Below are 23,144 nucleotides of genomic sequence, written 5' to 3' on the forward strand. Positions count from 1 at the left end.
AGTTAGTTAGTTAGTTAGTTAGTAAAGAGACACGTTTTATTTCTTTGTTATATAATACATGTAGCGTTAAGCGGGGGGATAAACATACTATTGTTTTTATACTTGACAGCGGCAAACTGAAAAATGTCAATTTAAACAGGAAATGCCAATTAAACAATAAATAATATCGCAAATTCTGACTTCTTTGTTGTTAGGTCTATTTGTTCTTAAAGATTTTACCAATTTTAAATTACAACCAGCGAAATATTGATTGTGTTTTAGGCATTATTACACTTTCGTGTAGATGTCATGTATACCACATATTGCAGTATAAATAATATTTTATTTGTTGGATTCAATCAGATTAAAGTTTAAAGAGTATCATTTTAATATACAATTAAGTCAGGAAAGTCAGTTATTTTGCATTATAAAAACATTTCAGTAGATCTTTCAAAAATAATCTCTGCGGGATATTATATTTTATTATGATAGGCATTTTAGCAATGATTCATTGTTATTTTTCTAAGATGCAGGGGCGCCGCCATTTTCGTTTAACCTTAATACCCTTTAATCGTGAAAATCACGTACATGTACATGTTCCATTTTCCGCAATGGCAAATGATAGTTTCAAGAACGCAAAGGTAGACTTTGATTATAATTAGCTTATTGAAAAGTCTCGAGAAATCCAAATTGTGATCGTTTGATCCTTGATGTGTTGTCTGAAAAAATCATTTGCAATGTAGACGAACTATTTTTTCATCCTTGGCTATTTTGGCAACTGTTATAATTATAGTCGAAATACTGCTTTGTTTACACTTTGCTACCTTTATGACCCATGACTGCATGTCCAGCGCCACTTTCATCAGTTGCAAAAATTATTTTTTTTATTGATAAACTTGGTTTTAGCAGAATGTAAGAATTGATGATCTATGATATTATTTGATAATGCAACGGCCTAGACTTAAGCATAATGCATTATTTCGGAGTTTTATAAGTGACTATCCGATTTTAAATTAAGAATATTAATAATAAGCTATAAATTTGTAAAGTGTATCGATAGTGTACTTTTTAGTGGGCTTTTCGTTTGTCTATATGAAACAATGTAAGAAATAAACTTGCCATAGTATATTGTCGTATTCCGATTACGAAAAAGATTGATTGCAACGCAGTAGAAAAAACACAAAGATTGAGTGACAAAAGACCGGTTCATGATTACAAAATGCGATATGTTATTAGCGACGCATTGTACCCTTTAGTAATTTAACAAGACAGCACATCAATAGAAATAAAAAAAATCAAAAGCATAATTATGTCACTTGAGAACAGCAAAATTTCCAAAATTATAAGTTGCATTGCACTTATTTCAGAAAATTTAGAAGTCGTTAATTTGATTTCAAGTGTCGGAGAACTTGAAATTGTTTAATCAAATTAGATGTAGATGTATTTTAGACATGTCTATTTTTATCTTAATATCATTCTATTACATATATCGTTTGAATATATATTCTTATTCCTGTTACGTTGACCTCCCGCTCCTATCTTACATTAAGTAACTATCTCATTTGAAACGTTCTTCTCTATTCCTCGTTGCCTCAAATTAAAATATATACGGTTTATAACAAGTACCGAATATCAGGGAAAAGGATAAAAGAAATTAAAAACCTATATTCCTTTATCAACAACACTTTTTATATGGACATGCATCATTAATTATAAACGTAAAAGAAGATATTTTACAAACATTTCCCATTTACAAACTTTTATTAATATAATGCAAAAATAAGACATATATCAGCTATCATTGACTAAAACAAATAGTATGTCATAGGATAAATATGTTTTTTTATATTGTGTATTAAGTGACATTATGCCCATCCAAGGGTGAACAAATGAATATCAAAATAAGTTTTCATTTTGTCATAATTCTTTTTATTTAATAATTTACAATAAATAATGCACAGATCCAAATAAAATTTCTGTAAATATCTATTAGAATTTACCTATAACGTCCAGTTTATTAAAAGAGTGGGACAGTCTTTTTATATTATAGGCACATTTATAATTTTATCCTGAACATTTTTCAATATCAACTGTTGGTCAAACACCATTTAAACAGTGTTTTACAAAAATTTTGATTCTTCTTCACTCGTTGCTGTGTCACATTGAAGATGTGCACCACTATTTTTCTTACTGACAAAGAACTTGTCCATAACATGTTTTTTAAATGAGAAAATACATCTCTCATCTAGATCCGCTTGTTTTTCTGTACATAAACTGATAGCATATCCGATGAATGTTGTTGATAAAAACCCAATCAATGAGTAAAGAATGTACGATATACTATAAAACTTTTGCAATGATGATGGATTCCTTAAAGTGCCCGTAGTGGTGGTAACTTCACCTCGAGTCATGGTAGCCAGTTGGGAAGTAATGCTAGTGTTGAAAACATCATTGTTTGATGTACTTGGATAAACCGCTAATTTGTTTTGATATATATGACATTGGTCTGTTGGACCTGGTGGTAGATATGGATACGGGTCTAATTTAGTAAAATTTCCGCCTACATTTATCCAAAAGACAAGAGCACATCCAAGTATTAGACCAATAGACATACCCTTTGTTGTTGCCCTCCGGCATAGCAATGACATCAAAAAGATTGCGCACAGAGGCCCGTCCATACAACCCATGAAACTATTGAAGATGACAGATATAGATCCAGGAATGTGTAATATTGCAAATGATATTACCATCGACAAGATGCCGTAAAGTAACACAATTGTTTTTGATATTCTTGTTGCTTTAAGTGGCTTCATTTGTGGAAAGTTGACTTTGATGATGTCTTCATATGTGACCGCTGAAAGACTACTTAGACATGACGACAGAGTGCTGAATGCAGCACTTGATAATGAAGCAGTAAACAACCCCGCTAATCCAGGTTGGTTGCGAAATAAGTCCAAAACAGCAAAGGGTACAATTGCATTCATGTTGTTTATAATACCTGCTTCCAAAACATCGCAACCTTTTCCGGAGAAATAGCCGAATAATACAGGTCCTTCAAACACTGCAATTAAAGTAAGTAAGATGTAAAATGGTGTAGCTACGAAATAAAGAATGCTGGCTTGTTTTGCACTGGAAACACAGTAGACTCTTTGCATTGCCGGCTGAGTTAATGTCATATACAAGACCGCAGATATGGTTCCAACAGATACGTTCCAAAACTGATACCGTATAGTCGGGTCAAATCGAAAATCTGTGGCATCAAATCTCTCTTTTGCATATTTCATGACACTTTCTGAACCGCCGGTGTCAATTGTAGATTTTACTAAAACCGCAATCATTCCAGCGAGCATTATTATCAATTGAAACACATCCGTCCATATTACGGCTTTGATTCCGCCAATCGAAGTATAAACTGCTGTTACCATTGTGTACAAAAGAATTGTACCCCATGGTGGAATTCCCATTACAACTTGCAAAGCAACGCATGTTCCAACAGTAACTGTTGCCATGTAAAAAATTGTATAGACCATTCCAAATGCCAGCGTCAGGTAACGTAGTATATTGTTACCGTAACGTAAATTAAAATATTCATAAACACTTAGAAGCTTTAAAGGATAAAATACAGGAACAATAACAACAGCGGCAACCGAATAGGCAATGAATATTCCGACTGCATAATAAGCAATTCCAACACCGTATGCATATCCTTCAGCTGGAAATCCTAATACGAGTAATGACGACTGGAAACTTACGACAAAAGAAAGTGCTACTGGAAGTGTACTCGACTTTCGACCAGCCAGAAAATAGTCAACGGTTGTATTTCTATTCCTTTCCCAGACAGCAAAGAACAGTCCGATACAAAATGAAACGAATATTGTTAAAAAGAAAATTATAAAATCAACTATTCCAAACATTTTAGAATATTTTATTCCAGAATTCTGTAACAATGATCACAAATGTTTAACAAATACTTATGTAGCAAGTGAAGTTTTTTGGGTTTAACAAAACTGTCTGTATCGATTGAAATATCTTGGACCGCGTCAGTAATTTTCTATTGTCAAAATTTAAATTGCAAGGCATAGACACGTTAAATTGAGTTAATTGAGTATGAAGCAATAAGTGTAGCATTTCAATATTCTACTACAAATGGTGTTATCATAGTCATCGACTTACTTTAGAACAAAACGTTGTAATGATTTAGAATAAGAGTAAAATAAAAGTAACAGATTATATTTTGGTAAGAAGACGTTTAAAAGAAAGATTTAAAATGTAGGTTCATGCTGTGGTGTAAATTTATCTGTTGATTACATTGAATTTCACATATGGTCAAACCATCTTGTTACGGTGACAAGCGTAAATATCGAAGTTCAAATTGCCCTTTTAGAAGCGATGTCATTGAAATAACAATAAAACGTTTACGGTCCGGTTAGATCAGAAAATAGAGGATCAGGTATAGAAGTTCAAATACAAAGGGGAAAGGTTTAACATGTTAATAAGTATTCTATTGAAGTGGTAATATGTTAAATACTACCATCAGTAAAATTCCAACAATAATGTTTTATGATATAATACTTTTAAAAAAACCTAGAATGATATGAAAACCAGATATTTCTTAGATACATTCCCTTTACTAAACAAAAGTACAATTTTCATTTGAACATTTGAAACAATAAGATGTAACTCCCAAACAATTATACTCTTCTGTCACTGAATATCAAATATGCCGTAGGTTTTATGGAAAATTATATCTTACCACGATTTAGCTGGGAGTATTCTTCTTCGGTAATTATATCACAAGCCATTTTGTATCTACAATTATACAATAATTGTTTTATTGAATTTGACATTCAATTAAGATACAATTTTCTTCTTGGTTACTTTATTTCCTTGTGGTCATAAAATATATATTTCCTAAGATTTTTTCCAATGTCCAATTAATGACTGTGGATATTCTCATATGTATTTCCTTGTTCATGGAGGCATGCAACAGTGCAATAGACATTTTAAACATAAATATTATACAATTTTTCTTTGTTTGTTTGGGTTTTACGTCACACCAACACAGTATAGGTCATTTGGCAATGTTCCAGCTTTTCTGGTGGAAAGCCTCCTCACATGAAAAAATCCAAAAACCCTGTCGGGATTCGAACCCACAGCGGTGAGGGGCAAATAGTTTGAAGTCAACGACTTTAACCAATCGGCCACGGATGCCCCTAAATATTATACAAGAACGACACGAAAAATTATATCTGTCTGTTCCATTCTTATCAGAAAATAAAAGTATCAGAAGAGAATAACAGAACAGGATATATGCGTGTCTTTAATCTCACATCTGAAGTTCAATGTAGAACCAGAGAAATATGTAGTTAATTTAAACATATGCAAGTTCTTGATTCATGTCTTTGTGTTTAATCGACTCATGATTTATGGGCATCATTGCTGTCATGTCATAGTATTAATATTACCTGATTTTCCAGTTACTTGATTAAAATTAATCTTTTCAAACGACCGATTGAATGAAAAAGCGTGTATGATTCAGTTTTTAAGTGCATTAGCAATGTATATTTCTAATTTTTTTATCGGAATTATCGTCCGAAATTGCAAAATGTGCATCATTAATCTGGCTAAAATCATTACAATACAAACATTATATAAAAAGCATGAATACATAAACCATGGTATACAAAAAGTAAATCATCAACAATCGAAATACATTTTGTATACACTCAAATGAGAACGTTATGTAACGCGATATTTACTTTAATTTTAACACTCCTTGTGAATTTGTTACTATACACAAAGAAGAAAAAAATCGATGTTAAAGTGCCAGTTAAAACTGGTTAGGGACTAGTTGTTTGTGCAGCTGTTTCTGTTTTCTTCCTCGATTATATAGTTAACAAAGCCTTTTAATGCAACAATAAAAACATTTTTATTGATATTTTCAGTTCTTAAAATGTTTTCTTTTCATGCAATACTAAAATAATATCTCACATACACTAACGCCACAGATTTGATCCATATCGTGATCAGCTTAATAATATAAAAAAATTGACAAATCCGTAAGCAGCATAATAACGTCATCCTAAGTATACCACTCATTCGTAAACGCGCTAGACTGACGTCATTTCAAACATACAAGAATGATTTTTATACACAATATAATCCAGTCTGAGACGTAAGTTTTTGTTGTTGAAAACTTGATAAAAATAACTTTTTTTCTAACTATTTCTGTTGTTAATTTCTATATTTAAGCAACAGTAGGGTTCGAAATCGAACAGCGTTATACGAAAATAGGCACCGAAAGTTATATCCGCTTGAAAAATAACATAAGTGATCTTCCTTATTTTATCTTGTTAGAATCGAAATAATTCGATTTTGTCGTTTAAATGCGAAAAACTTTACCACTCAGGCCTACAACCTACGTGGTCAATTCCTACGCATCAAAACTACAAACCGGTGTTAAAAAGCCGATAAACACCGCTAAGACCGATATATTTCTTTAATATATCTGATTAAAATCAGCTCTAAATAAAGCTCCGCTTTTAGATCTGACCGCGACCAAACACGAGGTCAATTCTGGTGACCATTGACACAGTCAATCGTCGGCCAGCTTTCATAAATTTGAAAGCGATGTGGTTTCTAATTTTAACATTTCACGATTTCGAAAACAAACATGGCACTGTCCATATACAAAGCCAACAGCTAAACTGGCAAAACAATATTGGCCGTTAAAATTGAGTTAATCTTTTTTAAAATTAATTCAAACATCTTTTTTTCTAACAAAAATCAACAATTTGTTTTACTTCTACGAATAACGGTATTTTGATGCTTCTTCTAATGCCTGTGTAAAAACCGGTTTGATTGCATGACTTAAAATAGCTTTCTCGAGAAATCCGAATAATAAAGAAAGCGAAACATATACGATCGTCAATAAATCTACATAAAAAAACATAATTTAAGTAGATCTGAACTTTAGTCAGATTGGCTGATGATGGAACATCTGATGACAACTTCCGTTTCATATATTAGTTCAATAGGAGATAGGTTTTAGTAAATCTGTCTGAAAAGCTATTTAAAATTTTAGAAAGAAACTTTCAGTCAAATGAATCATATTCTTTATCATTGCAAAACTTTACAATCTCCCAATTTTCATATAGATTCACAACATCTGCCAGACTACTACATTTTAACAAGTATAACATTTAAATACACGAATCTTGCATGTTATAGCATCATTATCTGTCACAATAATTATGCAAATATAGAGCTCACTATTAATTTTAAAGGTAGTATATTACTAAATAGACGACTGGAAAAACAATGACAATAGTGTCAAAACTCAAAATTAAAATCTGACACGAACATTTCGAATTAAGTTGCGAGCGATGCACCTAAAATTTGGCGAGATAAAATACTGTTGTAAAATGAATTTCAACGTTAATGACTAGGAAGATGATCTGATACATTAAATGCAGGCAAAACAAGGTTCTAAAATTGTTTGCAGTGCCTTCTAAGTGCCGTGCTGGTGTTGTAGGGCTGTGTCGGGAACTGCATGCTAGAAACATTGCCTAACCTTTTTGCTCTTTTTTTTATTTATTTGCATTAATTATTATTATTATTATTTGTCCAATTGTCATACTGAACAGCTCTTACAATTATGATTAAGATTATTGAATGGACGTTACAGCTGCATTTTTTCTTTAAATTAAGTGTCTAATACTTAAATCACAAACCAAGTTAATTTTATAGGTCCGAGCAAAGGTATATATCATGTATAAAGATACATACACTAATTAAAGTACATGAAAGCCTTTATCTCGACTTATGACAACAATTCTGCTGTTATAACGCTAGCCGTCTCTCTATCAGAAGCAGATTGAAGTGAACTACACTAAAAAGGGCATTATAAACCACAATATCGAATCTTTAATGAAACGTTACTTCTCTTGTACATGTATACTTACCAGACTGTTGGATACATTTTGACACTGATCAATCAACGTGTTACATTGGCCAGTTTAAAAGGAAAGTGTACACAGCCAAACATAAGGTCAATAAAAACGGGGAAAAACGTGACATTTTAAGCATTTTAATATACATTGGGTATTCACGCTTGCTTCAATAATAATTCTAACTTGTTACATATTATAAGGGTTGTATTATATGATTTGCAGCGAAAAATGAAAACTTTTGTTCACGTTTAGAACAATGCAAGCATGCATCACATTGAGCTTTACTAGACTCCGTTTTGTTGGTTACTCGTTTATTTTACTTCTTTGCTCTTTAAATTATTTCATACAAGTTTCACTTGTTGTTGATATTTTTGGGAGGGTATTTTTTTTTGGGGGGGGGGGGTTAGACTATGCCTTGAATGAAATGATTCATCATCGGTTCCTTGATGGCCTTTAGATACTTACACAAGTATCGTCGTGCCCAAGCGTTGTTATCTTGTCAGGAGTTGGCAGTGATGAACATGAAGAGAACTGGGAAAGTCTGTGATTGACATGTTGTCTGGTTAAGCAGACAACTGACATTTTACAGAGTGATCATAGATGAGGTGAGAAACTTTAACACTTGAAAGGAACAGACAAATCTGCTTAAAACAATGTATGAAGGTTCACCTGCGGTCTGTCTTATTTGTAAAGGCGGAATGCCACCAAAGCCTTCAAACAACAACTTAGACTTGGTAATAAAACCAAATCACCAGATTTGCACTTTTCTATTCCGCGGATTGCATATTTATATTGTTCCCAAAATTGAAACAAAGACATGAAATAATACAGGATGTCACGAGGTCGAGGTTAATGATGCATTTTGAAATCGGCTATGAACTTTAAAGAACGAGTCTGCTCAAAATCGACAAAATGAAAATTTGAGTTCTACCGCGAATACATGTTTTGAGCAAGTGCATGCCAAGTATTATTCCTGCAATTATGTTTTTTTTATTTATTTGTTTTTTGTTTATTTTTTTGTTTTTGTGTTGTTGTTTTTTTGGGGGTTTTTTTGCGAAAATTTAAATATTCAAGTTAGGGAACAGAGATATGCATGCATATGGCATCTTTACTTTATCACTACTTCCTTTCTTAGTACGTTAGGTTCTTTCTCTTCGGAATGATAGACAACACTTTCAGGTGGGGTTTCTTTGAAAATATTTGCAAGCATGGCAGTACCTGTAATGATATGAGATTCAGAGAGACCTTAAATTCAACAAAAAGAATCATGAACTTCTCCGATACGAACAAACTTACCATTTAAGCTTCATGGTGCAATACAGTTAACAAAAGATTAATATACCTGTTGCGCTTTTTTCCGAAGTTGCAACTGTTTATTTGCAATTCGTGATTAGCAGAGAAAAACCCAAATTATTTTTAATTTCGAAGTTGGTCCAGTTCAACAATTCTAAAGCGTACTAAAATTGTTAAATCACATACTAACCGCCTCCGTGGTCGAGGGGTTAGAGTCTATGACTTCTAATCCAGTTACCTCTCTGGCGTGGGTTCGATCCCCGGGAGATGCTTTGGTACTTTAGCGCGGAGGAAGGTAGTCTAGTACTGGTGTAACTCTTCAGGAACGATGATTAGGAAACTACCCGCCTATATGACTGAAATACTGTTGGAAAAAGGCGTAAAATGAAACAAACAAACAAACAATCAATCACATACCATAAATTATAGACTTATTGCAATTTCCAAATAATGCAAGTTATAAAGATAACATGTGTTCACGTTTCATAAAAGAGCATGTTGACCATGAAGTATTATATGCAGAAACTGTACTTATAATGGCCTATGTTATGCATCACTTGTATTGCTGTTATAAACTTTTCTGTCATCAAATATTCATTGTATATCTATTGCATGTATTTAAACAACAACCAATTTAGTTTTTTATATCTGATAGTGACATTTCAATAAATTTATTTTGCCATTTAATTCTCATTTGTTGTGTTATTGTTTAAATGTGTTTACATGTTCTGTCTTAACGAAAACGCAATTGCTATTTAGCCGCAAACGAAGAAATGTGAGTTCATGGGCAAAACCTTGTCAGATTTATTTCTTCAGTGCATAACAATGTGGAATTTTCTAATTTCCTGTTCCAATGAACTTTTTAAAGTTGATGACTTTATCTAACCATATTGCTATAAATCAAAGCAAAAGAAAGACGTATGCACATTTCGGCGACACTTTGTTCTTGCAGAGCTATATATTATTTACGTTAATTTCAAAATATTTCTCTAGATTGACTTTGATCAAGTAAAAGGTATCATTTTATTTGGTAATAATATTTAAAGCCAGTATTTTTGGTGTTTTGCATTGCAACTTATCACATGCATTTCAATAACGGGAGTTTGACGAGGCAAAATCAATGTTCATCATTTATTTTTTAGCAAATTGATTATTGGTGTAATTATGGATTTCAGCCCGATACAGAATTTTACAAACAAATCTAAGCTCTGGTGTCTTAATTAACATTGAAATTTTGATCTTGTTAATTTTTTTTTCGGATGAAAGGCTTTAACAGGAAAAAAAGCCCAGATGACTGACAAAATAGCCTGTGTTTATCGTATACTTATTGTATAGAATGGGAATTAGAAGTTAAATGAAAAGAAACCAAGATAACGATATTTAGAAGATGTAACACTTAAACGAATATACGTTAATCTGACAACATATAAAGGAATCATTAAATTACAGACATACTCTTAGATCCTTTTAACAGTTTTACGTATGATATCTAATTTGTTGATATGAAACAATAACGTTCTTGAATAATTTCTTACGGTTTTTAAAAGTAATATGACATTGTCTTTATAGTCTTTATAATTCATGAAAAATTTAGTATTGAAAATGTTTTGTTTTTGCATTTTGATCAATGTATTATCACATTATGTATGATAATGTACTAAGTACAAGTCAAAAATAAAAGTATGTTCTGTTCTGTTTAAACCGAATGAACTAATATAGTATCTCTAAAAGTATTTAAATTTAAAAACAAATGTTTCTTCAAAATGCTGCTGAGACTAATTTTATAAAAGAATCAATTTCTCCTGAACAAAAGTTGCTGACTACAATATACAATAGATATAAAACAAATTTATGCCATGCTTGCCTGTGATCAGTGTTTCTCCGTAAAATGCAAATCATCCCCAGATACGTGTCGTAAAAAAAAACAATAAATTCTGTTAATGGTAGTTCCAGACATGTTGGTCTAGATAGCATGCCAATTCAATAATTTCTGGTTGATGAGCAATCTACGGATTTTACCTCATTGTTCATTGCCACAAACAAATTTAATCAAAGGTTTTCAGCAAGAAAACTAAGAATAAGATAAATAAATGAATCATGGAAATGAATGGGGCTAGATGAAGGTTCTATCAAGGGTCCCTTACGAACTCAAAAGTAAAAAATGTTTAATTTCTTAAATTTGTGACGTCTTAATCTTTTCGTTGTATTAAATTATTTGAAAAATGATCAATAATAAGGTACACCACAACACCAGGACCCGCCCTTCTACCCAACCCACTCACTTACTTAGAAAATTATAATAAAAGTAAAATACAATAGAAAATCTAACAGTTTAACAACAGATACATATTTTCTAAGAAGTATGAAAACTTCCATGCGCTTTAATAATACAACGGATAAAGCTGAAGTTAAATAATATAGGTTTCGCGAATATGGGATTTTGCGATAACATGTGTCACTTTGGCGTGATAAAACCTAAAAGCATTTCATATACACAATTTTTTAGAAGCGGGAATGAAAACGTCAACTTTTCTTTAGGATTTTCTTCTATGTATGCCATCGGCAAAATTTTACAATAAAACATTGAATCTAGACACAAACCTATCATGTCTAGCTCTTGACTTTAAAAGGATACTCAGGCAAATATGTGACAAAATATTAAATTTACCATATTTACTTAACTTACGTTAAAATTAAGTTTTTAAAAGTGATTAAAAGTCCCAGCATGTTTTTTTTGTATAAATACTTTATAATGTGAGTTTAAAACGTAACTAAGTCTACATAAATTATGTTGAACGAAATGACGACGCAGACAGAACTCACGAGTAGTTTTAAAACAAGTCATTTGACAATTACAATCCCTAGAAGTTAAAAAAAATATATTGTGGATATTTTAAGATTCAAACAAGCCTAATTCGCTCATTTGACAGGTTCTTTTACGTTTTTATAGTTCATGGTGATAACTATGATGAAATCTAAATGCTCTAACCTGACCCGCGTGGGTCAGATTAGGAAACCAACATTTTTTTCTTTATATGGAGAAAAATTTTGTTCCCTAGACTGCTTTTCTATTCATTTTGATGACATTTATAGAATATTGGATCTAAAATATGAAAATTTTGTCTGTGAAGGTTGAAGCTTCATTTTTATTTGAAATATATCAAGTGAAATATGTTTAGAAGAAATTTTGGTCTCAACGGTGTGTTTTAGCCATTTACACCGGTAATTTGGTGCGTAGGTTTTTTTATTTATTTATTTATTTTTTTGCATCAAAACGACAAAACCAGTACACACTGCTCAGGTATGAAGATAAAATGAGAGGGATTACTTAGGCTATTTTTCAAGAGCGGACATTATTTCCGCCGTCGACTTTTGTACTAGGCTGTTCTATTTCGGACCATACCATCGCTAAGGTGTAAAAAAAGGAATAATAAGAAAACATGTTTGACCTGTGATCTCAGTGGTCTTGGTCTTAAAAAGATTTGTTTCATTGACAGTAGTACATCGATCTGTAGATGATTTTAACTCGGACCAAATTATAAATATTAGAAAAAAACAGTCACAAACTGTCTAAAGAGTTCAAACGTATATATGTTCCACTTGATATAAAAACATTAACAATACATTAGATGGTTTTGTATCAGATATTGGCATATGTCTGTTGTTGCCACTGTTGGCCCTTAATGATCTACCAGGGGCGAAATGAGGTAATTGAACTAGACTGTTGGCAATATAAACCGAAATATCGAGGCTTTGATCAGATGTTACTTCTATTGAACATGCTTATCAGGCCGGTTAATGCAATTATAACGCTGACTGGGGGTTTGTATCAAACGGTAAAATAACTCCATTCGACGTTATATAATCAATCATTTTAATAAAAGAAAATGAAACCAATATATTTGAAATAGTATACGGGAATATATAAAACATGAAAAGAAAGGCATTCACAGTAGGACATAATTTCATACTCTGTTTTTATAAGTTAACATAAAAGTAACTAATAACATGTTTAGAATTTTTATTATAAGATTTTTGAGGATAAGTAGCTATTATTACGCAATTCTCTTTTAAATTTTAAAACCTGATTCGCTTCAGACTGTTATTACTTGTTATTATCATTATCTGGATATATTCTACATTAATAACGAAAAGCACAAACGTTGATCACCGTTGTTGCAAAATTTAATATTTGCTATCATTTCCCTGCTGCAAGTGACAAGAGACAATCATGTTTAACTATCTTTTTACAGTTTCATTTCTATGCATTTGTCTATAACAATAGTTGTATTACACTTAACGAGGTTCTAACAGAATCTTGAAAATGTCAATGCAGTATTATTATTTGCAATTGTATATTTTACATAAAATAAGTTTCATAAATGCTATGTTTAAGTAATGCTTTTTGAAAATTAAACAACGTTGAAAAATATTTAAAGTTATAAAGGCAACACTTTAGGGAGGTTATTATAATAGCGTTTTCGTTCTTGTGAATTAGGATTATATTTATAAATGGAGACCATTACTAACAAAGGTACAATAAAGTACAATAGTTTAAACTGTGAAGCAAATTTGAAGACGATTGCCAGTAAAAACCCTTAATTACGACCACCATTGGGACTGGACAAAAGTGGTCTTAATTGCGGGGTGGTCTTAATTGTGGATATTCTTATTATTGCTTACATACTTTACAACCATGGTCTATTTTAGTCATTTTGTATGAACAAACAATATGTATATTTTCCTGCAAATACAATATAAAAGTATGTTATAATGTTACATCTGATAGGAAGAAAACATATTTTTTTGAAGAAATTTATAATCAAATTCTATTTGGTCTGATTTTACATGATTTACATAATTAACCCATCAAATAAGAAATTAATTCTTCTCAAAATCATTGTGCTAAAAGCAACATTTAACCACTCTAAAATATATTTTCTCACCTTATTTCATTCAATATCCCGATAATATAAGGTGTTTTGACACCTTGGTAAATCAAGTGTCATGCCTTAGAGCATTGAATTGTGAATAATCTTGTGACCATGGTCTATTTTAGTCATTTTGTATGAACACTATGTATATTAACATACAAATACAATATAAAATTATGTTATAATGGGAAGAAAGATATTTTAATATCAAATTCTATTTTGTCTTATTTCATTATTAATTATTATATGATGTACATAATTTAAGCATCAAATAAGAATTTAATTCTTCCAAAATCAATGTGCTTAAAGCAACATGAAACCACTCTAATCTGATTTCATACAATATCCCAATGAAATAAGGTGTTTTTGACACCTTATGAAATCAGATGTCATGCCTAAAAGCATTCAAGCAGGTAATAACAACAAATTTAAGATATAGGTAAGTGTTGACTTTAAATCCGTGGTCTCAATAGTGGGGTCAAATAAAGAACAAAACAAAGAATTGGGACTGAATCTGGTGGTCTTAAATGTGGATAAGCGAGGTGGTCTTAATTCTGGATCATGTTACCATTGAAATAAAGAACAGAAAATTCCGTACTTTTAAAAAATGGTCTTAATAGTGGGATGGTCTTAATTCTGGAGTGGTCTTTAGCAGTGATTCTACTGTAATTTGATATATAATTCTCAGAACAGAATGCTGTATTTATTTGTTTAGCAATTATTTTTGCATACTTTCAAATACGCTGTTGCGATCAAACATATTTGTCTACAATGAAATAAGATGAAAGAAACTGGAAAAATTAGTGATTGACTTAATGTCAGGTGTAGTAGAAACAAGTCATTTGCCTGGCAGAGTGATTGCACGCTTCTAAGTAAATAAGGCAATTCGAAGACCGAAAGGTCGTGGAATCAAAGTCAAAGTTAAAGAAAATTGATAAACATAAAATATATTTAGACACCAGTATAATATATTTTGACACCCATATTTATGCTGATAAATAAATTTATAAAAACACATAAAAACAAATAATTTAAAAATGCACTTATAGGATGTGTTACTTAACAATAACAGTTTTCTTTTATAAGAATACCATTCCGAGCAATTGTCGTTGACTTTCATTGTAAAATAATATAATTCCAATTGATTGATGACGATGCCGCTTTGAGTCACCTATTATACTTTAGAACAATGACCTGGCTTTATTCACACAAATCAGCTTAGCTCATATAAGTACATCAAGCTTTTTACCTAATTGCCAACAAAATACCTGTAGCTGTTGTTGCATCTAATGTTTTCATTTGGACATTTTTATTTTATCTCCAATGGTAACATAATTGATAAGATCATTCATCTGCTAGTTATAACTCAAGCCATATGCGTGCTTTTAGAAATGTTTGACATATCTAAATAGCTTATAATCAATCTTTGACAATTACTAGTACCAATTCAATTTATATAATGAAATGAATGCAAAAAGGATGTCTAGCATCCCATAGTAATCCCTATATAAGATTAATTCTAAGGGAACCATTTACGTCTGAAGCATACACGGATGGTTGGTCAAGTTAGATCTTCAACTAATAAATGAAACTTGAAAGTCGCCTTTTGAGGTTTGTCCTGAATTAAATAACAGCCACATAAATCAATAATGTTTTCAAAGTAGTCTGTAGAATAAAGAGAGCTTATATCGCAATTATATGAACTGAAAATCATTGACTAAACACAATAAATAACTTAATAATGCTCAAATGTATTTGGAAAACAATTTTTATAATGTTAATCATTATTTTGGATATTTGGTGAATTTGACAGGGAAACTAGAATACTAAGTATAGTATAGCAATCAGTATAGTTATAGCTTCCTTTCTAGAAAACCACGTGTATCTCTTGAAAGATATTGACTGTAGTTTCATTCTGTCATCAAATATTTATTGTATATTTATTGCATTAAAACTTAAAAGTATCTTAACAACTTACAGCTACTTCAGTTATAACATCTGGTTTTGAATAAAAGTATAACGCAGTTGATATCAAATATATTGTTTAGTATATATATCTTGGTGATGATCATTTATATGTTTTTACCGAATAAACTATTGAATATGAATTTGATAACAGTGTATTTTGTTATTGTGTTACACATGTTATGTCGTTCACGAAATTTCAATTACTTTTTGTCACTGTCGTTGATTTGTGAAGTCGAGTGCAAAGTTTATCAGTGGTTAACAATGTTGAATTTTCTAATTTCCTGTTTGAGGAAATACCATTGATAGAAACATGTTTCTTTACACAGTTTTGTTTCTAAACCAAAGCGAAAAGACAAACTTATATCATATATTTTGTCAAAAGTTTATTCTTGCTTTACAGAGTTAAACAATTTACGTCAATTTTGAAATATTGTCCTGATTTCATATGTCAGAACAGAAGACATAATTCATGTTGTTCAATGTTTTGTATTTATAACATGTACACCTTTACACAATAAACGAAGAAAGAGAATGATCAAATAACTGAATACCATACATTAAACAGTATACAAATGTGTTGATCTTTGTTCACAATAATATTTTATCAGGTGTCTTTCTTAATTTGGTTCTTAAACATATCTAAGTAGTTCACCTAAGGAATACGTGGCTTTAAATCTAAACTACCTGTATAATAGTGTCATTTATATGAATTTATTTGGCAAACTACTTCTGTATGTTATTGGTTGCGTGTGCATTATACATTTTATACGGATGTGCACTGAAGGACTTGTCAAGTATGCACACTCACATTATTTCCATTTTTCCCAGTTTACCGCAATTGCTTTAGGTGATATGCTACTATCCAACTGAATTATCAAAGACGTATTCATTTTTTGTAACAAACATGTCACAGCAAAAGCATTTATCGTAAATTGCAAAATTAAAAAATTGTAATGAAGTAGAAATATAATGAAATATGGGGAACATTTATCACAATAATGCTGGCACTAATCGTATTGAATTTCACTTATTCATGTTCATCATTATAAAAATGACATGTTTATAATTATAAGTCGGCTCGATTGATACGTTTAGCAGCCGAAAAAAATGCATTATTCCTATAAAAGAATACAATTTTTAACGATTGTTTGTCTGTCAGTACTTGGTAAGGGAGTAAACGTTTTTACAATTTTCATATAGTAAGAAAACATTATTGCGTCTCATGCGATTGAAATGTATTAAAAAGAAGACAAAATTGTAACAAAAATTGGATTTTACTTGTGGTTGTGTTTTTGCTCCCAAACTAACTTTGCTTGCCGCCGTTTTCAAGTAGAACAAATAGCCTTGATCAGGAATCAATTATTAGACATGTATATAGATGAAGTGTTGCAAATTATTTCAATGTTTCTTTTGTTTTATTTATTTATTTGCTTTTGTTGTTCTTTATTTCCCTCGTTGATGTTCAAAAGATGAGAAAAAATATCCTAATGTCTCAGCAGATCATATGGACATTGGTCAGATCACACGGATATTGTATGTACCAGGAAATGTTATATTTCTTGGTAAGGGCGCCTTACGAAGAGATCGGATGGGGTGCAAACAAGTCCATAATTACTTGAAAGTGTCTCCAGTCATTGAATAATAAAGTCTTTATCAATTTAATTTACCTTATTTTCGTGATATGATTTTACCAATCAACTATATAAACTACCTGTAATAATCAGTAAATTTTGGATTTCTTTCATTGCTGCAGCATGCGCATCATTCATCACTGACGCCGCTAATGTAAATAACGATGTACGAAACTTATCAAGCACTTGACTTGTAATTTATGGATCAGATATTTTCTTTGCTTAAAGAGGCAACAACCAGTGTTTTGATTTGAATTTCTCAGCTTAATTCTTCTTTGGCACCTGCATAATGTCACACGAAAAACTCATGAAATCACGTACCATATTATCTTGCCAGTTATTAACATAATTCGATATTACTTTTGCATATGTGCAATCTTCATATGCTAATTTTAGGGTTTTTCATGGTATATATAAAACATGTGAATAATATTTGATGAATAGCATAAATTATTATGGTATATCATATTTTATTAACTTTTAACACATACTATATAAGGCTTCTAATGGGATTTTGTATCAATTTCAGCTATTGACTTAAAGATGTTTGGATATGCTTTAATCATATCACTCTTTGCTATTATATGGTTTTCGAGGAAAAATAAGATTATGTAGGAATGTCCTTACAACACACTATGAGCCATGTAGTGTGCATATATTTCATAACTTTTTATTAGATTTCATTAATATGAGTTGATATGTTTGCACACTGGTCTAGAAAGACGCCATGTCAATGTAATAAAATATCAAACTTTTTTTACTTTATTTGCTGACATGACAAGGTTTGCAATACCATTCATTTTTTGGATTTGAAAATGACAATTGGAAAATACTTTTCCTCTTGATGACATCTAATTGTAAAAAGGCAAATCGCGAAAACATTCAGCTATGATTGGATAAATCTAAAAAATATTTTTACTTGAACCTAAAATCAAAGTACCTATTATTCAAGCAATAAGCGTTAAATGAAAATTCTTTAACGAAACACATTTTAAATCCAAATGGATTGACAAAATAATGTTTTGAATAGACATTTTGTTGTAGATTTTTAAGAATCAATAACAAGATCAGAACAGACTGAAAATATAATGCTTAAAATTCAAATACGTGCTTTTGCTTTCCGAATACTGGGAAACATTTCTGATTTTATATTGCAATCAATACTCGTTGATATCAGTTGCTTATTACCATAGACAACTATACAAAATATATTCTTGTCATTTGTGATTTCTGATCAGTGATTCTCCGTAGAAAATGCAAATAAGACAAGATACGTGTTGTAAAACGTAAACAATAAATTTAGATAACGATGGTTCCAGACATTTCGGTCCAGATATCGTGAGAAATCAATACATTTTGTTGTTAGATAAACCGGCAAAAGCTTTTACAGCCATGTTCATCGCCACAAACAAACTTAATCAAAGGTCTCTAAAGGAATTTTCCAAACAAGTTTGTTGTATACAACATTTACAAGGAAGGAATATTGTATTCTTTAGAGTGAAAATAATGTTAAAGCTTCTGTACGCATAGTGAATTACAAACATAAAAAAGGGTTAGCAAAATATAGTTTGACACACGAAATTATCAAATATCATTGTATTTCACTTAAAGTAAATATACAAAATCATCTGGTAATAGTTCGGCAATCCAGTAACGGTATTGATTGGGTATATGCTAATCAGCGGGAGGGATAATACGCTTCTAAAACTCGCGAAATTGACTTGAATTCATCTATTTTTAGTATAGCGTGACACCTTACGCCATAACCGCCAGGTGTCACGCCTAATTTCCATGTCAAAGTACGAAAATACATATACAATGAAAGGGGCTCATGTGTAAAGGTTGTGTTTAAAATTTATGTTTGATGTACAGTGTCGATATAGGTTGCTCCTCATTTCGTACGATCTCAGTCGTATAAGAAACCGTATGATACATCTATTTTATTAGCTGGTGGCCATGCCGGACGTCTTAAAAAAGAAACACATAAATCTCTATTTGATTTACAGTATTACACCAATATAACAATTCTTTGCTGTATTATTTTTTTCCCTTACCACTTTCAGCTGACTTACACACGTGTTTTTAGGGTGGGTGGGTTTGCTTGTTTTTTTGTGTTGTTTTTTTTTTGTTGTTTTTTTTTAATTTTTTTTTTTAGGGGGGGGGGGGTTGTTGTTGTTTCTTATTGGGTTTGTTTGGAAAAAAAGCTACGTCATTCTCTCAGCAAATAAATACCATAAATCATGGTTACAAACACAATATTATTCCAATCTTACAGATATAACATAATTTATGCCCATCCCATCGCACCGCTTCTTTTTCCTTTTAATTTATAATCAGCAACTACACAAAGCTCAGGAAAATAAGCAATTAAAAACGCAATGGAAAACACAAATACCATTTGACTACTAGTCTGTTAATCAAGTCAATAACAAGATAGAAGCATTCCTTTAAGAAATATTGGTATTTCCATCGCATCGATAACACTGTTAATCATAAGACATTGCGCCGGAAGAAATAATAGGCTTTTCGAATATGGGAACTTGAGATAACATTGATCACTCATAGGTGTAAAGCTAATAGAATTTCATACCAATATATTTATATAAGAAGTAATGGAAACGTCAATTTGCGTATTAGATTTTCTTCTTTATAGGTTAAGGACGCAATAATTGGTACGCAATACCAAGCTTGACCGGGAAATATTTCTAATGCACACACAGTACTATATATATCTACCGTAGTATGACTAAAAAAGCATGAGAAAAGATTAAAAAATTTGACTACATAAATGGTGCTATAACTACCATTGTATGAGTAACAAAATGTCGGAGAACAAGTATGAAAAGATAGTCACACTAATTTAATAGAAACCGTTGCGTAATAATTAGTTCACTTTTCATCAACAAGCCTGTTGCTTTATTATGTAAGACGCTGCTGTCAAAAGAGATTGAAAGGCTAATTTGAAACTACGTTTTTGTACTTCTTTATCATTTGAATCCCTCAACTAACTAGAATTTATTATTAACAATGAACAATTTTATAAAGTATAAATATAGAACAGCCTCTTGCACGTGTGATGAATTGCCTCGTTCCGGCTAAGAGTCTGAATAATGGATTACCAACGGACAATAAATGAAACAATCAAAATGACTTAAAAAGACACTTTTGTTTCCATATCATTTTGTTTCTTCCATAATGATTTTGCCATATAAAATTTTATATCTTGTTTGTGGTAATCCTATTGTGTCAGCAACCTTAACCGCTCATCCGAATAGTTAGTGCTCTTGACTAACAAATGATGTATGTGTACTTCCATAAATGTTCAAACATTTCGCGTTCAGAAATTTTACTCTCCTTCATATCTTATTCATAAAGCATAAAAGTAGTTTCACCAAACATTGATATTTTAAGGAACATTTTGTGTAAGTTTTGTCTAATATGGTATAATTCTACTCAGAACTATTGATATTTTCTTAGCATTAATAACATCATAAATCATAACGAATTGTGCTGAAAGAAATAATGGGTTTAGCGAATATGGGAACTTGAGATAACATTAATCACTTTTATGCGTAAAACTAATATAATTTCATACCGATAAATTTATATAAGCGGTAATGAAAACGTCAATTTTCTTAAAAGATTAATCTCAATATAGGTCATGGAGAATATAAAGGGGAAAAATATCACATCCTCTAAAATATAGATATATTTTGACTAGAAGACGAGTCAAGGTGGTCTAAAATTTCAAGAAATCGTTGTTGGACTTATTTGTGAAAATGAAACAACAACCACAAGATGCAAACACATTTAAGGTGTGCAGTAAACTTATATTTGAACCTAAAAAGTCTTTTTTTTCCTGATGTAAACGTCGCATTTTCTTTTAATGACAGGATTTGAACGGCTGAATTTGCAAATTGAATATTTGTTTATCTGAAAAACGAATATAATCAACTATTTAGCAAATTTGTAATTTCATTTGAGAAAAATATGCAGCCGGATTAAGATAAAAATCAGGAAAAGGAGTGAACCCTCGAAAAAAATGAAAGCAACAATATTATTTGAAAGTTGAAGCGCTCGATTTGATTGAGTCTGTTCATGAAATATAAAAGGGGCTCACGCACCCTAGCATCCTTCCTCGTCGTCCCTGCGTACTTCCTCAGTACATGGGCAGCTGGTCCGCAGGATACAAGTTCCAGTTTTCTTTTTCGACGTCCCAAGTTCTTCGAATCTTCTGCCCTGTGTCTTCTGTACCGAAGGAATGAGAGAAATGTACCCTTATGCATTTTTTTTTAATGCGTTTATTTAAGGTCGCCGCCGGAAAGCCCATATGGGCGACCGTACACTCAAGTCGGGCCATCCTACATCCGACATTTTCTCGTCGATTTTTTCCAGCTTTTATTGGTGGAGGAAGACCCCAAGGGCCCCTCCGGGATAGAACCACCGACCTTCCGTAAGCCAGCTGGATGGCTTCTTACATGAAAGATTTCGACCCGAGTGAGGATCGAAACTACATCGGTTAGGGACCTCACTACAGTACTGATGTAATGGTTGAGTGCAAACCTACCTTCTAGCTATAAGTACAACATTTGACAACTACATATGGGGCCAGATTCAAGGTGATAAACCTTTATGCAGTTGTCAGATGTTGTACTTATAGGTAGGTTTGCATTCAACCATAGTGAGAAAATTGATTTATTAAGTAATTTACAGAGTCCTTCGAAAAAGATGTTCATCACAAATTGCATAAAACTGTCCATTGACATATTTGTTTATGATTCACATTCATGCTTGATTCTCTAGAACACGCCACATTCATTCTTTAAAATAAATGTACGAAGTATCAAAATAGATACGCTGCGTGATATACTGTAGAAGATTCATCTAATGAAAAAGCTTCTATGATTAATTTGCATGGATGCATTTACCAATTTATTTTCATTTTGTAAACATTTTAATCAAAGGTTTTATATTGTGGTAACATTTACATCAAGGCGGCGCTCCGTGCATGACGAAACTGCCGATATGTTTATATCTTTATATTTTTGTATTGATTAATAACAAGATAATTCTGCTGATTTTGCATTCCGTTACTATTCGTCTAGTTACAGGAAATTAGAACTTTCCGCCGTGTTATGCACTAAAGAAAATTAATGCGATACGTTTTGCCCTTTTATAGTTTTGCAGTATTCATCACGTGCTCATTGTGCTGGATTTATTCGTTTAAAACCCGTATCGTGCGTCATGCTTCCTACACAAGAAATTGGTTTAACTTAATTTCACTAAATTGTTAAACAATGATGGGTTAACGTGTTATCTTTTCGGGAAAAAGTATTTAGATTATGCTGATCAAAGCATTGTAAATCAAAAAGTATAACAAGACAGTT

The 23,144-nt window shown here is 31.6% G+C and overlaps 1 protein-coding gene across 1 annotated transcript; it reads right to left on the reverse strand.

Annotated features, from left to right (window-relative positions):
• Positions 1-1,776: 1,776 nt before the first annotated feature.
• Positions 1,777-3,961, reverse strand: LOC132735499 (sodium-coupled monocarboxylate transporter 2-like). Its single transcript, XM_060722457.1, has one exon. The coding sequence runs from the start codon at positions 3,891-3,893 to the stop codon at positions 2,100-2,102; it is 1,794 nt and encodes a 597-aa protein (XP_060578440.1). The 5' UTR covers positions 3,894-3,961; the 3' UTR covers positions 1,777-2,099.
• Positions 3,962-23,144: the final 19,183 nt, after the last annotated feature.

Source organism: Ruditapes philippinarum, unplaced genomic scaffold (genome assembly GCF_026571515.1).
Source record: "Ruditapes philippinarum isolate M1 unplaced genomic scaffold, ASM2657151v2 ctg1907_1_1_1_1, whole genome shotgun sequence".
NCBI lineage: Eukaryota > Metazoa > Mollusca > Bivalvia > Venerida > Veneridae > Ruditapes > Ruditapes philippinarum.

Coding starts and splice junctions, on each gene's coding strand:
- LOC132735499 (XM_060722457.1), bottom strand. CDS start 3,893: ATGTTTGGAATAGTTGATTTTATAATTTTCTTTTTAACAATATTCGTT.